Source organism: Xenia sp. Carnegie-2017, unplaced genomic scaffold (assembly GCF_021976095.1).
Source record: "Xenia sp. Carnegie-2017 unplaced genomic scaffold, XeniaSp_v1 HiC_scaffold_23, whole genome shotgun sequence".
Classification (NCBI taxonomy): domain Eukaryota; kingdom Metazoa; phylum Cnidaria; class Anthozoa; order Malacalcyonacea; family Xeniidae; genus Xenia; species Xenia sp. Carnegie-2017.
In genome coordinates this window covers 11,281,566-11,309,301 of record NW_025813486.1, presented here as the reverse complement: position 1 = coordinate 11,309,301, position 27,736 = coordinate 11,281,566, and the positions used below count along the sequence as shown (strand labels likewise).

The window sequence follows — 27,736 nt, the reverse complement described above, 5'->3', positions numbered from 1 at the left end:
AGGTGTGAGCACATTTTCTAAACGTGGTCAAACGAAAACGGACCTTTGTGCATCGTTGTGTAAACGGTGATATATCTCTGCACTTTAGATACCAGTCCTTTTCTATTCCTTCCGCGTTTTGGTGCATAATTGAAAATGATAAACATTATGCTTAGGAAAGCATTATAAGACCGATTGATTTTTACAAAGTCAAAATGGATTTAATGACGGATTTATTTTTACAAGTCAATGTTTTTATGACTTATGCCTAAAGATATTAGCATGTATACCAACAGAACGTCTCGTTGGCCCCAAAATTGTAATAAAAGCGTCATATATTTGTAAATAAATATAAATCATATCCCATAGAGTATCTTATTCATATATCTTACCGTCTCAGGGCTTGTTTATATAGAAGCCAAGCCGGTCCTTTTACCGAAATAGCCCGTTAAGCAAATCTTCCTACGTAGTACATATTATATTAAAATTCTCTTTGCGTTTGTATGGCGACATGGGCTGGTCTGTTTAGCGAGATCTCACTTGGCACAGGCAAGATCACGTCTGCCGGGATGAAATTTTTCTAATGTAAACACTCAACTGCCGAGCTAAAATTCAACTATTTGGGCATTTGTATGGTAATTAACATCTTAAAATGGCGGAATAAGTGCACGTGCAAAAGTGAGCAAAATAGACACGAGAATGGTTAAAAGAAAGAACTTTCGCTGCGATACAAAGATGATGGAGCATTTGACTGATTATAAGTAAAAGATGTTTAATAAAAGCCTTGATATTGACTACTGAAGCTTCTCGGCAAGCGACATGAACGTCATACAAACACATTAAAAATTCATCTCGCTTACCGGGCCAGCCAGGGATCACATAAACAGACCCTTAGACAGTTTTGAAACAGAAGTTATTGAAGATATAGTATTTATAGCAAAACATAGTTTTCACATTTCAGTGATAATGATAATGAACTTTTCGTTAAATATTGTGAGAAATGTTACTTCTCAGGTACTTTGCTTCGTACAATGTGAGCATATAAACTCGGCCACGTAATATGTGTCTAAGGGAAAGCGTTTGACTAATTTAGAAATGATTTTAACAGTTTTTGCGTTATTTCAATAAGCATTTAGCACTAAGCACCTTTTAACAATCAATAAAATTTTCATACTTACTACGTTTTGTGACCATATATTTGGCAGGCAAGAGGCTACCCAGGTGTACGCAGACGTATCTATTTCATAAGAGGCAGTAATTCACAATACTATTCCTCCAACATGAAGTATTGTTATTCCGAAGAAACTCTTGGCTCTTGGCCTGGCCATTGTGTGACCCTCATGGCCAAAAATTTATCATGAAATGTTTTTTTCTATATTTGTTTGCCTCTGGCATATAGGTATGATAAATTTTTTCGTTTTTTTCATTTTGACGTAAGATTTAAAATATGCTTTTTACGAAAAATATGTACCGGTACAGTGGTACTTATTGTTGCCTTTAAAATATGACTGACTTTTAAATTTCGAAGGGCATACTCTTTTCTCTTGAAGCTGTTAACTTATAGACAGACTTCATTCGTAGCATACGGACTTAATTGTTAACAGATTGCATAGTGACTTCACCGGTACCTTTATTCTTAACCTATATAATGAATGAACTCATTTCCCCCAGGTAATCATTAATTTATAGGAATTAATTCTTTAGAATATTAATGCATTACAATGTTTAAGCGAACATTGTATACAGCCAAGAATTTTGTGTCATGCCGTGTCCTCCTCAAAATACACTGTCCTCTGTGGAACTCTTGCAAGATTCACACCACATCACAATTTCCTTCTGATACAGTATGGCTACAGGTTGTCCAGCCAGGTCAGTCTGATGCTTCTCCTGGTTTATATATATTTACAAACTCTCATCGGTAAGTGTAAAGACATTTGCAAGTATTTGAATTGAGTAACCTTAAAAGTTGCTCATTTTGTAGAAGAAGGGGCATATATTCAGGGGCGTACCTACCAAAAAATTTTTGGTCATGCTTTTGATGAAGAGCCATGCCGTATGATGTCATGATTTTCAATCATACTTATATAGTAAGACATACGTACTTTATTGAAGTTTAATGAACAAATTTTAAAGTGCGAACAAACAACATATAACTTTCTAACAAATCAAAATAAAAATTACTGTCTCAGGTTAAGATCTTAACTTCATCATCATTTTAGTGGCCATGACTTTACATACAGCTATTAAGTTCACCCACAGTTAACTTAAGGTAACTTTTAGTTTTTTAACTGTACACATGATAATGAATGACATTATGTTAAAGGAGAAGTGTCAGTATTAGCATAACTGACTTCAAAACTTTTAAATTCACAATAAAGCCATAAAATAGAAATACAACCACAAATATTCTGTTATACATGTGCATGTCAAATATGAAACAAAATTCAATTTTTGAACAGTCACAATATTCATCATCACATCCTTTTGAAATTTAAAGTCAAAACATTTATAAACCTTCAAACCTTTTCAAATCTTTAAGAAGAACACACTTGAGCTAAATATTTATATTTGTGCATTACAAGGGGTGGGAAACTTAGTCCAAATATAGTGATAATATTATCTTTGAATTTTCTTGTAAAAAGGCAAAAAGCACAAATAGCTTGCAAAAAACCTTGATAGGTGAACTAAAAATGCAACTTTATACAACAAAACCAGTTTGTAAGCCAAGCAGGAAATAAAGATGTAAAATAGTATTCGGCTGAGCCCCACCAGCATGACCTCTAGATACTTCCATGTAATGAATCAAAATAAGGGCACAGTAAGAACATTAATTGCTCTCCGTTTTTATAAAAAATGTTGTATGCCATAAAGATACAGGTAAAATATTCTTGCTATCCAAATAAATAATTTTTATTATCTTGTGGACATCGCGATACTGTCAGTCAGTTTGCGAGTCAGTATGTAAGTCAGTCAGTCAGTTAGTTGGTAATTCAGTCAGTCAGTCAGTCAGTCAGTCAGTGAGTTAGTCAGTTATTGAGGATTTTTTTGGGGGGAGGTGGCAACCGGCAGAATAAGTCAAATGATAATCTAAATTTTTACTGGAACAATGAGGCTTAAATGCTTATTTCGAAATATAAGTCAAGTCTAAATGACTAAATATTAATATATCTCAATAAATGTTTAATTACCAGCCATTCTTCTGATCTGCTCAATCATGAAAAGATGCAAATAAACAAAATATGTGGTAGACTGTAGCAAATGTAATCATTTCATGTTTGGTTAAATCCAAAATTACGTCAAACCCGAAAATTAAAGCTTCTTACAGAAGAACACGTTTTCTATCACCTTATTTTTGGCCAAAACACTTGTCTTGATAAGTTTTATTTGCTTGTTTAACTTAAAAGATTAAGTAAATTAAGATTGGGGTTTGCATTAGTGATCAATTAATGTCATTTATGTTTGTTACTTGATGTTACTACACATGAAACTATTCTTAATATATCCCTGACATTTTAGAAGCTTTCCACATCCACATCACATCAGGACAAAGTACTTGACTGTTGGGCGAATCGAAAATTCCGAAATTTCTTCTTAAGAGAAATTTCGTGCTTATTACTGTATTTAAGATGTGAACCTCTGAAATGAAAATGTTCCCGTGTTTTTTTTTGTATTTAATGAAACCATTGGTAAAAAAATTTCATAAAAAAGGAACATAGGGAGGCGACTCCCCCTCCCTCGCCTCCCCTTACTGTCAACCACTGCTCAGTCACTCAGTGTGATTTATTTTTAGATACATCATTAATGCGGGTGAAAATACATTAAGGAATTTTCGCATGGGTGGACTACCATCAAAGGGACTTGACAAGATGTTCATGACTGGCTCAACAATCAATCACATTGGTGGTCTGACGAACATGCTTCTAGCGACGCAAACTGATAGCTTTTCGGTCGATAAACTTATCGATGTCTACGGTCCACCGAATTTGGATGCATTCTTACAAACAATACAGAAATCTTTTCAGTACATGAGTAAGTTCGAGTTTGTAAAACTTCACCAAATTGAGGAACGAATAAAGTGGCTGGAAATTGCGAGTGATGATAATTTTCAAATTTTCGCCTTTGCTGCAAGCGATGGTTCGCAAGAGAACGGTCGGACGATTTTCCCAAATCTTGCCGTTTCTTACGCGTTTTTATTACAAGAACCACTACGAAGAGTTCGCATGGATGTAACAGAAAATCTTGGCCTGGCGCAGGAAATTTTGAGAAACGTTATGTCAAAGTGTCAAATGGGATATTCTGTTGATTTACCTTGTGGAACACAGGTGAGTTAACTATCCAATTTTAAACTTAGTGTATCATTTACTTGAACTGCTCATGTGATAAATGGAAAGTTTTTAAACGACGCTCAAAAGGCAGTAGCTACATATTGTGAGTTTGTGCACAGTTTGAGTTACCATGTTTTATGTTTTAATTTTCCAGAGAAAGGCTGCATGAAGCCTGGATAGCCTGTCGACTGCATTGTGGCTTTTTAAGCCTAATAAAAAGTTTGTTGTATTTTCTTCGCGAAAATTAAACCTATTTAATCTATTAGTTGCAAATCATCGTTTTTTTCCTCTTAAAGAAATTTTGTAACGTTCCGAGAAAAAACATTACCATACACATGCTAGCCTATCCAGTTCTCATGTAACCTGCCCATAAAGAGTGCTAAATCCTTAACCCTTTACGTACTTCCTAAGTTTTTTGATCCTCTGAGTTTTGTATGGTTTCCTTGATACTGCCATAAGGCAACACTGGGAGACAAAGGGTTAATCAGGACAAAGATTAGCATTTGTTGTTAATCTCAACTATCTACGCATATATTCTGTTATACTCTAAAGTGATCGGGCTATTTCAAAGGTAACTTGTAAAGAAATTTTGTGCTTTTAGCCAATAATGCCGCAGATTGATTAAAATCGTTTGAATATACAAGTATAAATTCTTGAAAAAATAATTTATAGGAACTAAATTGATTTTTGTGCTAAAGGGTTTTTTGTGCTCTGTTTAGATCAATCCAGATGACATCCTTCATCCGACGCCACGTCGACAATCATTTGTTGTCATAGATTGTCCATCAAAACATGTCCTGAACAAATTATCTTCTTTAATGTCACGTGATTTCTTCTCAAGTGACTTGCACATTCACGTGGACACAGTAATTCACATGACCGGAAAAAAGATATAGCAAATTCTATGGAATACAAATCTTGGATGACAACGTTTGACCCAGAAACGAAACATCTTATGATGAATGAGCACGTGATTGAAAGACCAGCTTTCACCGTCTTTGATGAAGTTTATGATAGGTTAAATAAACTTCACGTGAACATTTTCCCGCCGCTGTACTATTCATTGTTTATGGATAAAATTCACTCTGGTTTTAAAGATTTTCCTAAGGGTTCTGTCCATTTTGCTGCTCCGACTTTGAGGTATAATTTTCGGCCAATAGCCTTTGAAGGCTTTGAACAAAACTTGGTGGCTGTAAAAGCTGTAAATGAAAAGGAATCGTCGGCAAATGGAAGTCGTTCAAATGTGTTCGCAAGCTCTACGTTGAGCAACGATTTTCAGGTTGTTTTCCTTGGAACTGGTTCACGTATTTCATCAAATCTTCGCAACACTAGCGGGATTTTGTTGAATTTGAGGTAAGGGAAAATCCTTAACTCAGTAAACAAGTTTACTTTAAACAATCTTAGCTTTATATAAATTACATGTGACGGACATAAGACATAGAGGGCCACTTTAGGTGATAGTAAGAGCTACGATATCTCGTTGCAAATGCATCGAAAAAGAATGGTGGCAATTAAGAAAGGATTTCATACTTGCAACATGAAATAGTGAGCCTATTGTACTGAAATATTTTGATGGATTGCTAGATTTTTCATGAAGTCTGGTACTGTATTGTTAACATTGACGTAGCCAGATCAGAAATTTTGTTATGCTATGTAAAGTTATAGGTGTTTCTTACTAAGAAAATGATGTAATCTAAAATTTACATACCACGACCAAATTTATACGCTGGCTATACCATAGACTGTTTATATGTAAACAGGAGCAGTGAACTCTCCCACGTTTCGCTGTTCCTTTACTTTACTGAAAATTTTGTTTATGCAACTTTGGCATCACTGTTTCGTTATTACATAGTGATGAAACGTCCATTTTAATGGACTGTGGCGAAGGGACGTTGAGACAGATGTTTTATCATTACGGAGACGATGTGAACACGATGCTAATGCGAATCCGTACCGTGTTTATCTCCCATATGCATATTGACCATCATTTGGTAGGTTCGTACTTGTATATTATTGCTCGTATTAGTTTTACAATACTCCTACATAACACGTTGGCTCAATCTTTTTCACCTAAGATACGTAAAACGAAGTCAATAAAAATCATTTTCTTCAATCGAAACCAATTTTAGACAAACCCTCTTGATTGTTTAAAACCAGTCTATGGTTAGTCCACAGTCCAAATAAGTTCATTTTTGATATCGTAATTTTAAATCAAAATGCCATTGAAACTCTGTTAATTGTGAGTTTTCAAAGAATCAAATCTTACGAATGAAATGTGTTTTGGGTATTTTGGCTGAACTCCAATCTCTAACCTGTTATAATATATGTTCATTAATGACGCAATCAATATCTTTAATCATTTATCATTGTTAAGCAATGAATATTTATCATAAATTATCAATTTTTAGGTTCTTGTCAATATTTTACGATATCGTTAGAAGATTATGGTGAGCTGCAGGAATGACTTTACAGTTTTGCATGTCTTCTTTTTATTTTGCAATAATTTCATGCCAAACTTTGCTGTTATCATAATTGCAAAATTACCTTTGTGTGTTGTAACAGTTGAAATTTTCCGGTACTTTAGAAGATAAATTGTGTCATATCTAGGGTGATTCAAGTTTCGTAAGAATTATTGGTCCAGAAACTTTGGATTTATACTTAAGATATTTCGAAATGCTGTGTGGTGAAACTTTCAACTTCAGGTGAAAATTCTATCTCTGTGTGTTTTTTTTTTGGGGGGGGTTTCATTTGTCTTCATAAGTTAGCACTAATGACATTTGACTTTTTGTCAGTTCCGTAGCCACCTCGATAATTGTAGGGCCAATTTTCCTGTAAATGAAGTGTTTTCTGCGGATGTTAACATTCATATATGAATAGCCTCCTCCTCTATTACCGAGGCTAGCTATGGCGTTTATTTGTGTAGGTAATAGTTTAGTTTCAAGTGCAATTACGTATAAACACGCACGAGTGAGTATTTTGAAGACTGCTGCGCAATAGCGTGAGTTCGAAGAACGATTAAAAACAACAGAGATGGAAGGTACAGGCAAAAAATAACTCAAAGTATATTGTTTTTAATCGTACTCTTTACTTACAACTACCGCCATTTTTTTTCTGAATTAAAAAAAAATTGTTTGGCTTTCATTGTTTTTCAGCCAATCAGGTTACAGTATTTACGGTCTAACTACACTTTTCTACTGGGCAATTACAAATAAACTGCATTGCAATCAACCAATCACAGTGGAGAAATATCTCATACTATATTATTAGTAAATTGTTTGGGCCTGAATTTATTAGCGAAATTTCTTAACGAAATTCATGCATTTTTGTGCATGAGTTCTAAAATGACTAACTTGTAGCAACCTTGTTGTTTAGTCGCTCACAATGTTTGTTTTTTAGGTTCACTCAGTTTTGGTGGGTGAAAAGAGGATTGGGGAAGAAAGATGGCAAACAATTTAGTCGCTCTTTGGGATTTTCTTCTGTAAGTTGATAAATTTCTAAACACCATATATATTTGAATATTCGATAAAAAGTACTCGTGGTTTGATTGACTTTGCCGTACAACACAATACAGAATTTGAGTTAACTATTTTTTGCAGATTTCTGTTGTCCCTACGAAACATAGTGATTACTCTCATGGTTTGATACTTGAACGCAATGGATGGAAAATTGTTTATTCTGCTGACACAAGACCTTGTAAACAGTTAATTGATGCCGGTTAGGAGAAACGGACAAATCTATTCTCTTTTTATTTCGCTATTTCTCTACTGCATCATTTTTTTCACGAGCAATGAAAGGAAAAATTTTATTGTAGTGGTATGGCCTTATCAAAATATTGCCCAATCTCATTAAGTTGTTGCTTGTTTTATAAAGAGCAGTCGTTTAGTTAATAACAGGTTTAGATGCAGCAAAATATGTTTTGCTACTTACGACTGGAAGAAGTTTTTTTTGAGCTTTAATAAAAATGAAATCTGTTCTATGTCTGTCTCCCCTGTCCAGGAAATGAAGGCAACCTGTTTCACCCTTTCTTTGGGCATTCGGCAAGAGCCATCGTGAATAGCGAAATCTTTTCGTAACGACTGCACTTTTTTTACTAATCTCAAAAAAATTTATCGTATTGTCAATTATATAACATTATCTTTTTTTGCGAATGCGAATTTCAATGTGTCTTTCGTTAAATATATCGTAAAGGACTCGCGTCGGCAGTTTCCTTTCACGTTATCCGTCCTCGGAATATCTGGAAATACTACTGGTTATCTCTAACTTAATTCCTGATGACAACTTTTTTTGCCACAATCATTGGAAGAGATGTTTACTTTTTTGTTGCTATAGGTGAAAATGCGACATTACTCATTCACGAGGCAACATTCGATGATAAGCTGCTTTACAGAGCGAAAGAAACTGCCCATTGGTAATATAAGTGAGGCAAACTATGTCTTGCTCTTTTTATGTTCAACTTGCTGTTTCATTGTCCGTACTCCTTTTTGTAAAACTTTGTATCTCTCTTATGTAGTACCGTATCTGAAGCAATCAAATGTAGTGAACTGATGAAAGCCGAGTACACGATTTTAACACACATCAGCAATCGACATATTTTCCCCTGTAAATCTTCAAGACTGCCTCATCACGTGAGCTTCGCTTTTGATCACATGACGGTATGTTTCATGTCACGTTTCGATTGGGAAAAAAGGCTGTAAAATGAAAGATTGTACATGTCGAAATTACTGTTTTGCAAAGTATCTGCAAACGTAGCTATCTGTTTGATTGGAAGTTTTAATAAAACATCTTAGAAAATTACAGTTTTATGTGTTTCAAAATGGGTTTTATATCGTTATATAGGTGGAGCAAAAAGATCTTAGAAATATTCGTGGAATAATGGCAAATGTTGAGAGAACCGTTGTATACCAATGGAAGAAAAAAAGAAAACAGAAGCAAGCTGTTAAATCAAAAGTTTCTCCCACTGTGGTGAATTCTTAAAATGTCCATTCACCAACGCAGACATCAACTTGATATTTAGTAAAATACTGTTCTGCTAGAAAATGCCCGACTAAATATTTAGACTGGCCTAGCTACTTAACCGAACGAATGAATTCTTTGCCTTCAAACTTACAGGCTTGCAAGTAATTTTTGAATTGAAATTACCCAACATTTAGTTTTATATAGCTAATCATTGCACTCCAGAAAGATTTTTTACATTGTGTAGACTCAAGGTGTGTCAAAGGGGGTAATTTTTATACTTTCTATTGACAGATGGATAGGCCGACCCCGACAACTGAAGCAGATTTTTGCGTGGGGGTTACGAAAAGCATGAACGAAACATTAAAACTATACTTACAAAATTACGAGAAAGTTATTTAAGAATTATCGAAACACTCGGCAAGTTTGAGAAAACGAGAAATTCGTAGGCGAAGTTTATTGATTTTAATTACATTTCCCGCGCAAACATGCAACTTTCAGATGTGACAACCAATCAGCGCCCGTGTCTATAAAATGCTATCTTATAAAGTGTTATATTTACTGACTGTCAAGCCGATTTTTAATTCAGCCAACACTCTCTCGTCATAGCTTATAGCCAATGCTAGGCAGCGTATATCAGTGCATTTTGTTGCAATGTCGAGCGATTTTGTTTTATTCTTGCATTGCATTTTTCAATCGCCACTTCAATCAATAGTTCGAGAAATGCAAGAGATTGCTCAGAGAAAATTGATATTTCTTTAATTCATGACTGATATAAGTAGAATGCAGTTTAGCCTACACCAGTTGCAGACCACTAGGCATTTTACGTTAACCGTAAGATTGTGGGCACAAATAGCAGTAATGGCGGGGAAATGCAAATCAACAACACTGCAAATCGCTATTTTACTCTCGAGTCTCGAGTGTAAAAGCAAAAGCAACGTTATAGAAGAAAGCTTTATGGGTATTGTGTGAATATTGTTTAGGGTTATGTCCAGGCCTTCTAAATTTTAATTAATTCCAAGCAATGGGCACAGGATAGGTATCTGAACAGAATGTCCACTTGTGTTGGAACCTTTGATGTTTATGCACCCCGCTATTCTGAAGCAAATTCTTAGCAGCAAGATACTTCCGCTAGATCGCAATAAAAAATATGGATGTTTTACAAAAATATCATTTTGCACAACAAAAGCTTGCAAACTTATCTTCTTTGCAAGATGATAATTATTTGTAAGAATTTCGGCATACGTTTGCTTTAAACGTGAACCATGAGTAAAATAACATTCTCGTGCAATACTATATCATATTGATTTTGTGAAAGTATCTTGTTGCGTGCGTAGTGAAAGAATATGCCACGATTTTAGCCGAGTGGACCTTCTGTTAGATGTCTATTCTGTACAATGTCACAGCAACTGGTGTCCGCTAAACTCCAAATTTCACTTGAAACTTGACCAATGAGAAAACGGATATCGCGGCATTTCAATCGCCTGTTGACGGATGACAACTTGCGGCAAGTTACTTGCCCACGTTGCTTACTTATCTTCAGTCGCACACAGTCGCAAGCCGTGTTTTCGTTGTTTAATTTGTAAAAAATTACTTTTTGCTCAGCGTCAATAAATCGTGATTTATGTCAAGAATAGACATTTTAACCTCTTGCACTAAGGATGCTACAGAAAAACCGACTGTGCATCTTTTACCGTGCAAAATAGAGCACAATGGCGAAGCTGAAGTCGATGAATATTTTCAAAGTTGTATTAAGGACGATGGAAAGGGAATGAAGAAAGGTTTGATGATTTGCATTAAATATTTTATTTTGAAAACTTCAGCTAGCGGAATGTTGACTTTCTTGAGCGGGTGGGCAGTCTGAGTGAAATAACTTCCCCCCAACCCACCCCCCCTCCCTCCCACTAGACTAGTCTTGATTTGAAGGGGGGCAGGGGAGTGAAAATTTCCCTGATACCAACCAATTGAGCTAAAACAACTGTCAAACTATACATTTCTTGGGAGTTTATACAAATCCACCTAAACTCTGACATTTGAAGGGACAGCGAGACGCACAAAGGAGCCACCAAAATCTACATCCAAACTAGACTGGTTAGACCCAACGACGTCTCACAAAAACTAGAGCCTCCCCCCAACAAAATCATCCATAGTTCAGTTCCCCTTCTTTAGTAGTAAAATTGCATGTTCATACATACCTTCCCTAGTCAATTTTTCTGTAAACCATACGTGTGATACATATGTATGCTAGATGTAACCACATAGTTACTTTAAAATTTGAATTTCCTTTGCTGAATTGTTGTACCTACCAAAGCCATCATTAGAGAATATACATAATATTGATCCTAACACGGTTTTATATGCACATGTGACTGGAGGAGATCGGAACTCGCCCCTTCAGGATAGTAGTCGGCTGCTCTACCTGTTGAGCTATGAAGCCCACAGTGATTCCAAGGCCATCATCAAAGAATATACATAAAGTGAAAACATTGTGCCATCCAGGAAAACTGCTATTTTGGCGAGAATCTCTTATCCATATGCAGTTTAAAAGAAATTTGACTTGTCTCCAAACCCTGTGGGCAAGGTAGCTCAACATGTAGAGCGTCGAACTAATATCCAAAGGTGCGAGTTCAAATGTTGTCCAAGTCACATGTTTTTCATGTGTATATAAAACCGTGTTAGGATTAAGTATTTTGTACCTACCAATTCTGTAACTTTTGGTATGAAGTAGTTGGGAGGATGTGAAGTATGTAGATTGCATTTGAATTTTCTAGAAATTCAACTATCCTGAAAACACTCTCTTGCCCATTGAGTAAATATGTTTTTCCTAAAAAAGCAGTTCACTTAAAATCTGCTTGAACCACTTCCCACGATTTACTTCCCTGTAATATGTGTTTGTGTGTAGTGTTGCTTAGCCTAACCATTCCAGCCTAACTTGCTTTGATTTTTACTTAAAGTTTCATTTCGTGGCCGCATGTTAATGGGTGAGAAAGTTGCTATACCAGATGGATACAGTGGTAAGATAATGTTGTTTAAACTGTATTGACATACTTAGTACCTTTATTATTTGCTTTGGTACTATATTAACATGCTTAGCATCTTTTTATTATTGGCTTTGTTGTTTATGTGAAAAAAATAACTTCACTCATTGTACCTTTTGGAACAGTTGCATATTACCATATAAACATATAAACATTGATGATTCTTTATGTATGTTACTCATCAAGTGGCCTGTGTAGCTAGTCTCTGTGGCTCCCAATGTTGAGGCACAGCATATCCGTAGGAAGAGGCCATCTCAAGTGATTTTGAGGTCACTAAGTTAGCCAGCCTATAAGTTTGGTCATCTTAATGCTGCTCTTCAAAGTTTTTTGATAAAGAACAAATGTGGCAATATGACAAAAGTGTTCAGCATTTATCAAAAATTCACAGGAGGTGACCTTTTGTACATATGTTGACTCAATAGCATTTCAATATTATAATTTTTGAATATTCATATATTCATGATAGGAAGTGTTAAGCTCTTTTGAAATCCATTGTTTTAAAACGATTGTAACATGCTTATATAAATATTGCTCCCCCCCCAGAATTATCAATCTTCTTTTTGTCTTGACTGTTACACTTTTGCCAATGACTTTTACTTAATATTAACCTTTTCAAGATCTGTCATCCTTTTTGGTTCACAGGAATGAAATGAATCTGTGTAAGTTTTTTATTTCAGGCTATCTTCTCAGGGAAAATCGTAAACCTGTCACTGATGACCAGGTGAGCCTTTGATTTTAGTGAACAATATATTTTGTCAAAACATTTCATTATTATAATTCTAAATTTAAGTTTCACACAATGTGTGTTTGGTGTATCTTATAATTTTATTGCATTTTAGCTAATACTGAAACTATTACAAAACTTAATTTTTAGGATAGATCTTTTCGAGCTATAAAAAGATTTTCTGAATTCACACATTGGAATCTTGAGGATAGGCCTTGTTTAAATGACAAGATCAGAAAGGCAATGCAATGGATTTACATTTCTTCAGCGGTGAGAACTTTCTATAACATTCATCTTCATCAATGTCCATTAATAAAGTAAATAGTTTGAACCCGGGAGTATCGTTACATGTTTGTAAATGTAGATCGTCCAGGTTGGTATAGTCGTAAGAAGTGCTGTTTTTGTTGTTGTTGACTGACGTTTCGACAATCTTAGCGGTAGTCTTCTTCAGAGTCAAATGACGAGTAAACGTCAGGTTAGCCGTATTTGTTATCTGGTTCTTACGTCATTGTATTGTGTGTACAGGAAATGTGTATTGTCATTGTGAATTAGTGTGAAGTGAAATGTTTTTATTTTTAGTTGTGGTGTGTGATTTAGGTGTGATGTTTTTAGTTGTAATGTGTTGGTGTCGATTGTGTATTGTCATTGTGAATTATTGTGAAGTGTAATGTTTTTAGTTGATCGTTTGTTTTGTATTGTGAATAAGTCGTTTGTAAGGTGCCGGTAATTGCTGTGATCTGTTCTGGGGGGTTTGTTACTTGGAACGTGGAACAAACAACAAAAACAGTCCTTCTCAGAACTATATCAACCTGGACGATCTACATTTACAAACATGTAATGTCCATTAATGTTGTAGAAACTTCAGAAACTTTGTATGACGTCTGTCATTGATTCATGTTTAAATTGCTAGAGGTGGAGATTATCACATGCATGAAAAACGGATAAGGATTATATGTGAGATATAGATGAGAAGCAAAGTTCGATTTGTGTTATTGTACACAGAACTGTGTTTGGCTGAGAGTGTGTGCTGTCCTGGTAGATGTACTGGTACATTGATTTGTAGGGATGATAGGGTAACTGTTAGAGAGTAGTGTTGTGAGTTATTGTCTTGTAAGTTGTGTTTGGAAGAGTGCATCTGCTGTTCCAGTTTCTATAAAAGGATGATATGATTTACGTACGTAGTTGAAGAAGCAGAGAGCTATGTTTAGAAGAGAACTTGTGCTAATATAAGTGATTTCAACTGTCCAACTGCAGTAATGATTTAGAAATATACTTCAAGTGCAACTTCACTTTTCAACATAATAAAATCAAATGTGATAATAGTGATTTACTTTAGGACTTACTCAATCAAAGATAATTCTCCAAAATAAGATGTGTTTTTGCCAAAATTTAGATACATCAACCTGTGAAGACTGACACTGTTATGGCAAAAATTACATGACAATGGTCGAAGTGGTAATTTGTAATTCCTACCTCAGGATGGAGAAGGATGGTGTTTCAAAATGTTCTTCCTCTGATGAACTAGAAGAAGAATGTACATTTCATTCAATTTCAATTTTTATTGAAAGTTTATCTCAATCATAATTGATCGTTAATCTTTTAGTCCGATTGATTTCAATCCAAACCAAAATCTGTATATAACATGTACATTGGAAAGCTACCATTGGTGCTGCTTTCTTTAACATACGTAAATTGTGTAAGAGAAAGTGAGCTGTGGATTGCTTGAATAGTGTTATCTTTTGTCTGCAACATATACGTATAGTTCTTTAAATTACAGCGATCTCGTGGTTGTCTTTTTAATAATATTTTATGAGTTAAAACTTGTGATCGTGCGTGAAAAACTGATAGGGTCTTCAATGTGTTCATTTTTTTTACATTTTATATTCTTGTGCGAAAACGTTTTCTGATATGTATACGTTTTCAACGAACAAGTTATCCAAAATTCGTATCATTAATGGACATCATCTTTTAAGTATAGGAACAGTCTGGAAATTATTATACATACGCTTTTTTCATGGGTAATATATCTGGGCCAGGTTTTTTGCAACCCGCTTGTCTTATGTTCTGCTGAAAGCCTTAACACACCATTCTAACGCGCGTCACTGTCGACACATTTCCCTGTACGCAAATCTTCGTGACTTCATCATCACGTGATACGTTTCAATATTTTCACATGCAATAACATCTATTTATTTGGGTTTAGCTGTTTAATAACTGTTTATGGAGTTAAATGAGTTTTCTCTGCAATGATGAATGGTCTCAAAAAAGTAATCATTTAAAGTTTGCTAAAATTACGGAAAGATATCGTAGTTTCTGATGAAAATAAGCATTTTTTTGCCGATGGCATTAGGACATTTGCCTATCGTTTTCAAAATTAAAAGCTGTTCTTTATTAGAAACTTTAAATAACGACAAACAGCAACGGCGAAAAACGCGTTCCAGCAGTTAAGGAATATTCTCGAGTTCTCGGTACGTACCGACAATTTATAAATGTTTTCTACGTGATCGTGTGTACTATCAATCTTATACATAAAACAACATATAGAAATTTCTTGCTGACGCAAGTAAATCTCTAAAAGTTTTAAATAATATGCAAGTGACTTTCTTTATGTATCTGGAAATCACTGCATTAAACTTTTACTAGAATACTGGACATGCTGCATTTTTAAGCTACATAAATATTTTGGTGAAAAAAATTCCTTTCGTATGTCGTGATACATCACTTGCCAAGATATTTAAGCTGGAAACAAATTTGCCTTTATAAGAATTAGCGTGTTTCTAAGCCTTTGTTCGAAGATGGTTGGAAATAAACGTGTACAAATGCTAATCGCAAAAGTAGGGCCAAGAATATGTATTTTATTACTCTACTCCTAGTGTGAGTTCATTTAAAAATGAATGGGATTAAAGACAATGTAGGAAATTATCTTCTTTTATTGAAACCAAAGAGGAAAAGAACTGACATAAGCAGTATCGATTATTGTTCTTTGATACCAATTTACCAATACCAAGTGTGCAAATTTATATCCCACAGTAATCGTATTAACGTTTCTAGGAACGACGTAAATTGAACACATGAGTGATGAGTATTATTTTACCAGCACAAACATCTGTAATCATATTTCGGAAATTAGCAGTGAAAAGGTTTAACAGCTGGTTATAGTCGCTTTGCATGGTAGGCACGTGTGTACGTTAGGTATACACAAAATGCAATAGACTCATCGTCAAATGACACTGCAACGACTTCCTGGATTTGTTTATTCGTGTAATATACTAGTAACGTTTGATATAATGTATTTCTGATGCAATACCCAACATGATGTAGTTGTTTGAATTATTTTGTCTTTGACGACAAGCAATTATAACAAACAAAGATCTTTGTTTTGGACAGAGGAAACATTTTAAAAACTTTGCATTCAAAAAGCTGTTTTCAGTCGTTCGTGTCATCCAAATAACTGTTGTAAAGTATCAAAAGAAAATTACCACAGTTTTACGTAAATTCTTCCTTTAATTTGCAGGGATGTCGGAAGATTGATGATTGGAGGGGGGGGAAGTCTCGCATCCATATGTTAATTCCTAATCACAATTGATTTCAATAAAAACTATTAAGTATATTATGCAAATATGAATATTAGCCCCTCTGTCAATTATTGGTCTTCCGTCGTCCCTGTAAATTCGAAATAGCTAACTGCGTGAAAATCCAAAAGCTACATGAACGCAATAGGCAATATGCTGTATTTATATGTTCAAATATGCATTGATAATGAAATTTTACTTAAAACGAAAGTATTATAATAAATGGAAACATATCTTTCGCGTTTAGTTATTGCTGCTACCTGCAATATGCCGTTATATTGCTATCACTCAAGAAAGCTAAACCTGACATATTTTTTGAAACAAAATGCAAAGATGTAAAGCATTTCAAGCATCACAAGAGATGTTGAGGGAGTGATTTATGTTGCTACGAGGATCGCAAAGAACTCTGGTTGACATGACTTGATTGTTCAACCTATCACAACCAATCAATTTCCTTGAGTCTAACATCAAGTAATTATAATCAACTGTCCATATGATTTATCAATATTTCAATATTGTTGCCAATGAGGTGCCAGGCGGGAAACGGATTCTCAATATTAATATTAGAGCCCAACAAATAATTTTAAACATAGTCATAAACAATTTGGTTTTATGAAATTTATTAAAAGTGTGACGTTTCGTCTTTACTCAAGACATCTTCAGATTAATTAAGAAGTTTATGACTATGTTTAAAATTATTTGTTGGGCTCTAATGTCTATATGATTCTACAACCACTAACATTTTTTTCCAAACTATCAAAGAAAAAGTAATTTTGTGACGAAATCATGATAATATGCTTTCTTAAGTTGATAGCTCGATAGTTATTACATTATTTCCAAGAAATTTGTAGAATTGGTTAAATCATGTTCTCTATCAGCTTTCTGTGTTACATGCATATGTATTTTATCTCCATGTGACTGCAAAATTTTGTAAACTAACTTCGTCTTTGCGTTAAACAAAAGGGTGTGATGGTTGGTGACGCATGTTAAATAATTTAGTGTTGCATATATAACTCTTGTTCGTAAAATACTTTTAAGGATTTTGCGATATGTGCGTGAAGTAAAAAGTTGAATATTAACCCGGTTGCAAACTTAGTTTTTGAAGTAATTTTGTAAGTTGAATTAGATGGCATTCGTGAAGCTTTTGATGAACCGATCAGTGATAGAGATAAACTTTCTTTGAAGCTGTTATTTGAAGCAACTATAAAAAGTATTTGTCATACTTTTCTTTGTCGATTTAAAAGGGTTTTATGATGTATTATAAAAACCTCGTCAAATTTATTTATATGTGTGGTTTCATCCTTTATTGTTGTAATCACGTTATTTTCTATGAATTAAACGTCAAAGTCGTCGTCGTAAGTTTCTGCTATAGAATTATTCTTGATAGATCTAAATGTGGAAGTTGTATCTTTGATAAGAAAAATGATGAAAACTGTATGAAAATATCGATAATGTTTATTGATGGAGTTCTAGGAGGAGCTCTTTAATAATTTTCAATTATTAGGAAACCAGATTAATGTTTTGTACCCTAATCACACTTGCTTTGGAAGTACAGCAAAGCGATATCAGCTGTGGTTGCTTCTTCGATTTCTGGAACGTTATTAGCGTTATTGACATCTTGACAATTATTGTAGAAGCGTTGGGGTACGCACCCCTAGACATTCACTGCTTTATCAGGCGTCAGCGCTCACGTATGCCCTACCGGCAATCCTAAAAATGCTTTGCAGCCGCTGTAAACGGTTAAAAAATTTCGCAAACTACCAGCCTCCCTAATGTGTACTTTGCATTATCAATGTCTATGGGAATTTGGACATTATGAAAAAGTGAAGATTGTATTTGAGAGGCAATTTACAAATAACGCTGGTTGAACGAGGCAAACGTTTTAATGCACGGCCATACAAACCATTTAGGCAACTGTTTGAAATTTTGGGTTATCACATGTAAATATGTTTCAACGAATACTGTATAAATTAAAAAATCTTACACAGAGGTGAAAAAAAATGCGCTTTAGACAAAACTTTTTCAACCCTTTTGACTTGATTAATTTTGTTCCATATACCACAAACAATGACATTCAAAAGCTAAAACAATTGTCTATATTTGGCATTAACAAATTCCGTTCGTTTATGTAATAATTTATGCACACCAGCGGCTTGAAGTTGGATTATCAATTTTGAGAGAACCTGTAAAAGTAAAAAAATACTTTTTTTACAATGGGTGTACATTTCAAGCTATTCTGGGATTGTTTTATCAAATGAGACCGACTAAATAAAGTAAACAGGTGAAAAAAATGCATTGGTAATATTTAGGTTTGTAATTGGTAGGTGGGATTGGTCATTGTAAAATTGAGGATGATTAATTAAATGTCATAATATCTCTTCTAGTGCTACAGCTAAGTGTGAACGAGACTTCCCGTGGCCCTTAGGGAAGAGTTGAGTCAAGCTCTAGTTATAGTAAAGATGTGATTCCGGATCGATGGTCTATTACAGCGAATATGAAGAAGTAAAAAATTATTTGGTATGTTGTCCACAGAATTTTAAAACTGAAACGATAACTCTTATACTTTTGTCACATGATTAGTTGAAGCCATGCAGCATACTCTTAAATTTTATAAAGTCGTCTCTGAAATAATGCATGTATTTCAGGAGGCCAACGTTTGTTTTGAATTTAGGCAAGAGAATGCCGGCAAAAAAATTCATTTAGTGTTGTCGCTTTTTGAAAATTTTTCTGCATTGTACCATGACTAGCTTATATATGACAGGATATTTTCCTAAGAAATATAATCTGCAAGAGTCTTGGATGATCCAACAAATTGTTATCAAGCGGATGAGGCTAAAAATAGATAAATCATTCTCAACATTATTTGCAACTATATTATAACAATTTTGAGCATCATTCATGTCTTTGTACGTTTGAAAAATATGCATTTAGTCTTTGCATTTTTCCCAGTGTTATTTCATTTTTGCTTTTATAAACTATATCCATCAAGCATACTTGTGGTATGTGATGCGGCTCATTTTCTTTTCTTTTTTATTTTTCTTTTTACAAACAGCACACAAAAATAGGGCGTTGTTTGCATCTTATATGTTATTGGTTTCTATAAATCAAATCAGTAAAATGCTTTCAGTAATGTTATAAAAACGTTATGGATTCTCCGAAGAAGCTATATAGTACATAATTCTTCATTCTCGTTGGCATTAACACCCTCCCGCACATTAATCCGTGTTTGAATTGATATTTTGAGCCATTAATTTCCATTGAATCTGAGAGGTAGAAATATAACTGTATTTACTTCCACATTCCAGGATTAGATAAAGAGATCTTCATGAATACAATTTATTATCTTCATAATTATATTGAGCCTAATCCTTTTTTTTCAAGAATAAATTTAACAAGAAGGGATATAGCGAGAATGTTTCACACAACCTAAGTGACACACGATTTCAAAAGAAATCACTCGAGCACAACTGTATGTATGAATAAATTACCCACTTCCCCAATAAACGTTCTACCGCCGTCCCTGGGCAAGTCTTATCTACTCTACAGGATGGATTTCCAATCCATCAGGTAGCTTTCCATATGATAAAATACGTTACAATAAACGTAGAAAGTGGGATTAAAAACTTTCCACAATTGTATGATCAACGTTTTTAATAAACAACTAGTCCAAAATTCGCCCCCTGTGGACATCTTAGTAATACTAGTATAGTAATGGTTTGTAAATTAACATAATATATGAGCTCTGCAAAGTGGGTTGTGGATTATATCAGTGAATATTATTATATATCAAGCTATTGTCTGCATTAAAGTTTTCTTTGACTTCCAGTGATGTTTTAGCTACATATCTCGAAAATTTTATTTGAGACGAGCAACTCCTCCCTAAATTCATTCCACAAGGAAATCTTTCACACGAGTTGGAGCTGTCCGGAAATCCGTCTTTTACTTATTTCAATAAAAAAATAGAACCACAGATACATTAACTCAACATGTTTTTACAGGAGAATACTTTCGGATGTGTTTGGGTCTGATTTTAAATCATTTTTTCTTCGTCAAATTGAATGAATAAATGCTTTTTCAACTTTTTTGAGTGAATTTTTCATCATGAGATGTCATAATCACATGAGTAATTTCTGATTTACTAAGGTAAACACAAGCACCTGATTTGCAGAGAAAATATACTTAAGAAAAGAGATAAAGAAGATTCTGGAACACCACTTATTTTATACCTTCAACATCCTCTCTAAAACTTTCCTTTATTTGAGGAATTTTGTCACCACGACACGACACGACACGACTGCCTTGATGGGACCGTCTATTTTGGGAGAAAATGCAAAACAGGATGCCATCGATTTTATATTAGAGCAAAATGAAAACGGATGTCTAAGTGACAGTGCTGACGTACTCAATACGCATCAAGTGGAATTTTCTTCAATTATGAAATCTTCCATCAAAAGGCAAATGAAAACACATGTCTTGCAAATAGTATCACTGACGTCATCTTCGACCGCCAAACTGAACGATAAACATTCCAGACATTTCCGATTAGGTTTATAGATGATCTTCAGGATTGAACTCGATGGTTATCGTGTGAAGAAGTGTTTTGACGCAATAAAGTGTTATCATAAAAGGATTTTTGTTTAGTGCTATGTTTTCAAATACACTGAAGTCCTTAGCAGTGTCAAAGACTATTTATTAGAAGAAAGCATCAAAGATGATACATATACCTAAAATCTTTATGTAAAATTCCACAAGAAAATGTGACTTATTTGAAATCATACCAAGATACTGGTCTTCCTCTTTACCCATGCTACCATGCCATCAGGTTATTAGAGATGAGTCAAAACTTGTGTGGACTGCAAATGAAGGAGGCATTCTCGTTACAACTATGTTATATCTTTCTGGCATATGGTATTTCTAATGTAGCTACAAACTCAAATCTCATTTAAGCCACATGTTGTTCATTGGCTTTTAGCAGTGTCGGAATTATTGTTCTGATTCTCACTTGATGGTCTGTTGATGGAAGAAGCACTCATGCGTCAGTCAAAAGCTTAGAAAAATTTTTCTGTTCTTTTTTCAACGTAGTTCTGCCGCTCTCGCGTTTATCAATATCTATATTGGGTAAATAAACATTATTTTAAATGAATCATGAATGGGAAAAATCAGGAAATAATCAAAATTTGCACTATTTATGGAATATTAACACCAGTTTATGTGTGATAATGCTGATTTTTTGCTCTAATTCTCGTGATTATCCTATCTAATGCGTGTATTAAACCCTCGTGCTTTATAAACGTGATGTCATATCGTGATCATTTGTTTAAACTCACTAAACCCTACTCGACAGGTGTACTCTGACTCCTAATAACTTGTAGAACTAGTGAGGCTATATAAATTTCATTAGATTAGCATTGTCTATTTCTTTAGAAATCAATTTTTGTGGGTAGCCGTTGCGCATGTGCGGCTAACCATTAAGCTTCACTGAAAACAACCCAGTCTCTTCCTTAGTTAACTCTATACGCTAGTGAGAAAATACCCTCCGGTTGACTCTATAAGTCAATTTGAAACGTCCATTTAAACATAGGCCTGGTGACTGGCCTGCCTGAGTCGAAACCACGCAACCTATCATTTACCGCAATCTACTTTCCTGCGATGTTTTGGATATATCAATCGTTTATTGTAAAGTATGGTCTTCTCATTGAATTTTTCTTAAAATTCAATTTGAACTAGTATTTAGTTGCGTGGTTCGCATTATTGCTGAAATGGAAAGAAACAATGGCAGTGGTAAGTAATTTTACACATTACACTTAAGTTATAAAATTACAAATACTGAAATGCAAAGGCCAATCCAGTGGCTAATTTATGTATTGAAGGCTATGTTAGCTTTAGGAGACCTATACTTTCCTTGCTTTTTAAAAGATAAACAAGAGTGCTTATCCATTCCCTTCTTGGTTATAAATGCATCTTAATATACAAACATCAACTCTAATACACTATTTTGCAGATATAAATTACTATACAAAACTAAAATAGCATGCACATATGAGTGATATGATTTAGCTTGGTTAGTTACACCGACTAACAAGATCAGTCCACAAGTTAAAAGTAACCTTGGATAAATATTGATTGTAAGAAACAAGTAAGCTTCAAGATTAAAATGTTTTAAATACTAAGCAGTGCGATTTAGTTCAGAAAAACGATGTGCATTTTTTTTGACAAAAGTGTTTCTTTAGAGGCATAATCAATCGTAATTATTATATTACATTAATTATTATACAGCGCTAATTGCTAAATTAATATTTTAAACGTGAAAAAATTCATATGATTTAAGACAGTGTTTTTCGTTACAACCGCTGATTCAGTTATAAATGTATGAGGGAAATTTTTTCGCATGTTTTCTCTCCTCTTTTTATGCAAACTTTACAGCGCAATAAATCCACCACTTAGCCATCATCCTAGTAACCAAACGAGTCAGCATTTGATGTTTCCATCCATTTTTTTACAGTATTAACTGTGCTGAAAGCTACAACCTTTCGACTAAAACTACAAGAAAGACTAAAAGTGAAAAGAGAATAGCCAAATATAGTTTTCTTTTCTGATTATTAACAACAACATCTTTGATCTTTACTTACGATAAAAAACATCATATTTATGTCATATTACAAAAATGTATGGCTGATCAAGGTTGCCAGTTTATCTTAATATTTTTGACCAAATTTGGTTTCTTTTTCACGCTAAAGTTATTTAAAATCAAAATTCCCTTTGGTTTTTCTTCAAATTTGGCTTATTTGAGTTTTTTGTCTTCTTTTAAGAATCAAAATCAAAATGTTTATTTTACTGAAAATGCACTTAAAATACCTATGATGCCAAAAAAATACGTAAAGGTTTACAAAACAACACAAATGCAAAATTAACATTAATGTATTACAATTATGTGCTGTATCCTTATTGTCAAAAGCATATAAGCACCATGTATGTATACTGTTGACATACTTCCCAGTCTCAGTGACAACGTCTTTGAATTGATGACATTGTGCTATATAAGATTTAATAAAGTAAATGGTTTGAACCCGGGAGTATCGTTACATGTTTGTAAATGTAGATCGTCCAGGTTGGCATAGTCCTGAAAGGACTGTTTTTGTTGTTGTTGACTGACGTTTCGACAACCTTAGCGGTAGTCATCTTCGGAGTCGAATGAAGAGTAAACGTCAGGTTAGCCCGTATTTGTTATCTAGTTCTTACGTCATTGTATTATTTGTTCAGGAAATGTGTATTGTGAATTAGTGTGAAGTGTAATGTTTTTAGTTGATACTTTGTTTGTATTGTGAATAAGTCGTTTGTAAGGTGCCGGTAATTGCTGCGATCTGTTCAGGGGTTGTTCCAAGTTGGTATACCAACAATCTAATGTATGCCGTTGTCTATAGTCAGTACTGTAAGTAATACATTTTGCCGAGTCCCAGTCAATGTTGTGCTTTGGGATTCGGTGATGTTCAACAATTTGATTAGTTTGTCTTGTTTCTAAGTAGCTTGTTTGTGTTCAGTAAGTCTTATGTTTTAAGTTCTGCCAGTTTCCCCGATATAGGAGGCGTGGCAGTCGGGCCAGTTTATTTTGTAAACTGCAGCTTGTCGTTCGTTGGCTGCTCTTTGTCTTTTATGTTCGTTAGTACTTGTCGTAACGATTGGGTTATGTGCGACGCGTATGTTCTATGGTCGTAAGATACGCGAGATAGTCTCAGATGTACCTTTGATGTAAGGTATCGTTGCTGGTGTCACTGAGTTGTTCGTTTCGTTGGGCTCGTTGGGTTTGTAAGTGTTGCGTTTGATAAAGTAGAGTTATAGTTGTTTTGTCAAAACACGTTTGAGATAGTTGTTTTCGTTTTGTAGAGCGTCCGGTGAATCACATATGATTTGTGCGTCTTGTTAATGTTCTGATTGTGGTGGCTTTGTGTGATGTAGGGTTGTAAGATGATTGGTCTAGTAGTCAGTCAGTATGTGTTGGCTAGCGATAAACTGTTGTTGGTAGTTTTCATTGTCATGTTTTATCAAACAGTCGAGAAAGGAAGAGTTCCGTTTTCTTCGACATCTTTGATAAATTGTATGCGGCTGTTTTGTTTGTATGTGGCTGAAAGTCATCAATCTCGTCTGCATGTAATGCTGTGATTATGTCATCTACGTAGAAACCAAAAAGGTAGTGCATGTTTGTAAGTCGTGAGCGCCGTTCCTCTATAGATTGCATTACAATTTCATCAACTATAACAGAAACGGGTGAGCCCATTGCTGTTCCATGTAATTTTGTAGTGTGTACCTTTGTACTGGAAGTAAGTCGAGGTGAGGCAGAGCTCTAGTAGCTCCATAATGTCTATTGTTGGTAATGGCAGTACGTCCGTGGTGTTTGTAATGAGGGTTTTTGTACAAGTAAGTGCCAGATTAAGTGGAATATTGGTGAACAGTGATTTCACATCAAAAGACACTAGTATATAGTTGTCCGGTATTTGTATAGTGCACAGTTTTTTAATGAATGTTTCAGTGGATTTTAGCTTATGTTTTGATTTACTTGTAAATGGTTGCAGTATGTCAGTCAAGTACTTTGAAAGTTCGTACGTAAGCGAACCACAGAATGATACAATTGGTCGCAAGGGTATTAATGGTTTGTGAAGTTTTGCTAGTTCGTATAGTCTGGGTGGTCGTGATCTGTGTGGACGATCTACATATACAAACATGTAACGATACTCAGGTTCAAACCATTTACTTCATTACGATCATTTGGACGAAAGAGCGAACAACTTGCTAACGACTACATACGTGCCACATTTACTGTAAATTTATTACATAATGTAAACGGCGTATCATATTATAACACTCTTAGAGGGCCGTCAAACGGATTAGAATTGCTAAAGCTTTTCCTTGCTTACTGAACGGATTCATTGCCAAATGAGGGTACAAAGACCTTTCGCGTTTGCTAGTGCTTCGCAACTTTAGTTCACAACTTCAGTACTCAGGTACACAACTTGTGAACTTAAGTTGACAAGTTCATATCAAATATTCCATATTTTGAAATGTAACTGGCAACATTAGAAAGTAACTTGGCAGCCGCCATTTAAAAGGATAACTGAAATCGGCAATAACGCTATTTTTATTAGAAAATTTCAAACAACAACAAACAGCAGCCGTACATTCAAGCTGTTGACGAATATTCGAGTTCACGGTAAATACCGACAATTTTTAAGTGTTTTGTGCGTCATCATTATGTACTTTCTATCTATCTTACACATAGAATTGACATAAAGGAATTTCTTGCCGTTGCAAGTAAATCCTTAAACATTGAAATAATATACAAATGGAACTTTCATTATATATCAGGAAATCACTGGATTAAACTATCGCTGGAATACTGGATTTGTGGTATTTTTACCTAAATATTTTGGTTTTAAAAATTACCTTCGTATGTCGTGATACATCACTCATAGATATTTGAACTGGAAACAAGTTGGCAATTATAAGAATTAGAGCGTGTCTCTTTGTCCTCGTTCGAAGATTGTTAGAAAAAATTGTTTACAGTTTATCGCCAAAGTGAAGCCAAGAATGTGTATTTATATTACTGTGGTCTTAGTGTGAGCATTATTTGAAATTTCTTTTGTTTTAAGAATAACTTGGATATAAGACAGTATGGAAACTATCTTGTTGTATTGAATCCAAAGAAAAAGAACTGACATAAACAGTATCGATTATTGTTCTTTGATACCAATTTACCAATACCAAGTTGCAAATTTATATCCGACAATAATAGTTCTAACGTCTCCTAAGAACAACAAATCAAACACATAAAGTTCGTCGGTAAAGTATAAATCTTGCTAGGACACAAAATATATCTGTAATGTAGGGCACACAATAATGTACGTTGTGGCGGTTTACGAATATTCGAGTTCTCAGTACATCCCGACAATTTTTATGTGTTTCTACGTCATCGTCTGTACTCTTTATCTTTCTATCTATCTTACACATATAAGACAACATAAGAATTTCTTTCTTAAGCAAATGAATCCTAAAATTGTAAATAATGTACAAATAGAGCATTCATTATATATCAAATCACTGGATTAAACTATCGCTGGAATGCTGGATTTGTGGTAATTTTTACCTAAATATTTTGGTTTTAAAAAATTTCCTTCGTAAGTCGTGATACATCACTCGCCAAGATATTTGAACTGGAAACACGTTTGCATTTGAAAGAATTAGACTTGTGTCTATACCCTCATTTAAACATTGTTAGAAATAAACGTTTGCAAATGTTAATCCCTTAAATAGAGCCTAGAAAACGTATTTTATTACTCAAGTCCTTGTGTGAGCATTTTTTAAGAAATTTCTGCTCTTTCAAGAATGAATGGGACGCAAGACATTGTAGAAGATTATGTTGTTGTGTTGAAATCAAAGAAAGTGAAATGGTGTGTATCGATTAATGCTTTTGAAACCAACTTACCAATACCAAATATCCGACAATCTTTATACTATAACGTTTCTAAGAACAAGGTAAATCGAACACAGGCATGAGTATGGAGTTTATTTTAATGGTATTAATCTCAGTAAAAGTAAACTTGCTACTGCTAGGACACACAATATCTGTAAACATATTACAGAAATTAGCCTTGAAGAGGTTTAACAGCTGGTTCAAATCGTTTCACATGGTAAGTACATGGTATGCTGGATATGTAAAAATTACAACAAACTCATCGTCAAATGGCTCTGCAATTAATTCCTGGATTTATCAAACTTTGCAATATATTTGACGCATCTGTTAGTAAAGCCTGATATAATGTATTACTGTTGCAATACGAATACGTGTTTTAGTGGTTTGGATTATTGTGTCTTTGACGATAAGCAGTCGCAACAAACAAAGATCTTTGTTTTAGAAAGAGGCATAATTTCGCGTACTTGAATTGCTAAGATAATGTTTACAAATTTCTCTTACCTGTTATATTGTTATCACTGGTAAAAGCTAAACCTGATATGTTTGTTGAAACTAAATACTAAGATGTAAAGCATTTGAAACATTACAAGAGATGTTGAAGTCATTTATGTTGCTGCGAAGTTGCAAAGCACTATGGTTGATAATGTGTTGTTCAACCTATCACAACCAATCAATTTGCTTGA

General features: G+C 34.4%; 2 protein-coding genes and 2 long non-coding RNA genes across 6 annotated transcripts; 2 read left to right on the top strand and 2 right to left on the bottom strand.

Annotated features, from left to right (window-relative positions):
* Positions 1-1,282: 1,282 nt before the first annotated feature.
* Positions 1,283-9,641, top strand: LOC124448072 (ribonuclease Z, mitochondrial-like). 2 transcript variants are annotated; one of them, XM_046999090.1, is made up of 10 exons: positions 4,188-4,301; positions 5,024-5,657; positions 6,157-6,295; positions 6,713-6,751; positions 6,912-7,006; positions 7,701-7,782; positions 7,901-8,018; positions 8,634-8,712; positions 8,815-8,956; positions 9,141-9,641. In XM_046999090.1, exons 4-10 carry the CDS (start codon positions 6,749-6,751, stop codon positions 9,276-9,278), a joined length of 657 nt encoding a protein of 218 aa, XP_046855046.1. In that variant the 5' UTR covers positions 4,188-4,301; positions 5,024-5,657; positions 6,157-6,295; positions 6,713-6,748; the 3' UTR covers positions 9,279-9,641. The 2 variants fall into 2 exon arrangements, 1 of the variants encoding a protein (XP_046855046.1); XR_006948911.1 differs by lacking the exons at positions 6,912-7,006; positions 7,701-7,782; positions 7,901-8,018; ... (1 more) ...; positions 8,815-8,956; positions 9,141-9,641 and adding exons at positions 1,283-1,378; positions 1,684-1,897 and having other exon boundaries at positions 3,770-4,301; positions 6,713-6,754.
* A 1,143-nt stretch (positions 9,642-10,784) lies between these two features.
* On the top strand, positions 10,785-14,824 carry LOC124448080 (ribonuclease H2 subunit C-like). Its single transcript, XM_046999103.1, has 5 exons — positions 10,785-11,038; positions 12,212-12,271; positions 12,973-13,016; positions 13,170-13,289; positions 14,413-14,824. Exons 1-5 carry the CDS (start codon positions 10,882-10,884, stop codon positions 14,458-14,460), a joined length of 429 nt encoding a protein of 142 aa, XP_046855059.1. The 5' UTR covers positions 10,785-10,881; the 3' UTR covers positions 14,461-14,824.
* A 3,684-nt stretch (positions 14,825-18,508) lies between these two features.
* LOC124448085 lies at positions 18,509-21,155 on the bottom strand. The gene is made up of 3 exons (XR_006948915.1): positions 20,994-21,155; positions 20,818-20,903; positions 18,509-18,774 (listed from the first exon to the last, which is right to left on the bottom strand). It is a non-coding gene; the product is annotated as an uncharacterized LOC124448085 (long non-coding RNA).
* A 1,706-nt stretch (positions 21,156-22,861) lies between these two features.
* LOC124448094 lies at positions 22,862-27,632 on the bottom strand. 2 transcript variants are annotated; one of them, XR_006948923.1, is made up of 3 exons: positions 27,555-27,632; positions 27,066-27,104; positions 22,862-23,131 (listed from the first exon to the last, which is right to left on the bottom strand). It is a non-coding gene; the product is annotated as an uncharacterized LOC124448094 (long non-coding RNA). The 2 variants fall into 2 exon arrangements; XR_006948924.1 differs by lacking the exon at positions 22,862-23,131 and adding an exon at positions 26,754-26,793.
* Positions 27,633-27,736: the final 104 nt, after the last annotated feature.

Excerpts from the sequence above, each read along its gene's own strand:
- LOC124448072 (XM_046999090.1), top strand. Across the intron at positions 7,007-7,700 it reads GGTGAAACTTTCAACTTCAG|GTTCACTCAGTTTTGGTGGG; the intron begins GTGAAAATTCTA and ends TTTGTTTTTTAG. Across the intron at positions 7,783-7,900 it reads GCTCTTTGGGATTTTCTTCT|ATTTCTGTTGTCCCTACGAA; the intron begins GTAAGTTGATAA and ends TATTTTTTGCAG.
- LOC124448080 (XM_046999103.1), top strand. The coding sequence starts at position 10,882 with ATGTCAAGAATAGACATTTTAACCTCTTGCACTAAGGATGCTACAGAA. Across the intron at positions 11,039-12,211 it reads TGGAAAGGGAATGAAGAAAG|TTTCATTTCGTGGCCGCATG; the intron begins GTTTGATGATTT and ends TTTTACTTAAAG. Across the intron at positions 12,272-12,972 it reads TATACCAGATGGATACAGTG|GCTATCTTCTCAGGGAAAAT; the intron begins GTAAGATAATGT and ends TTTTTATTTCAG.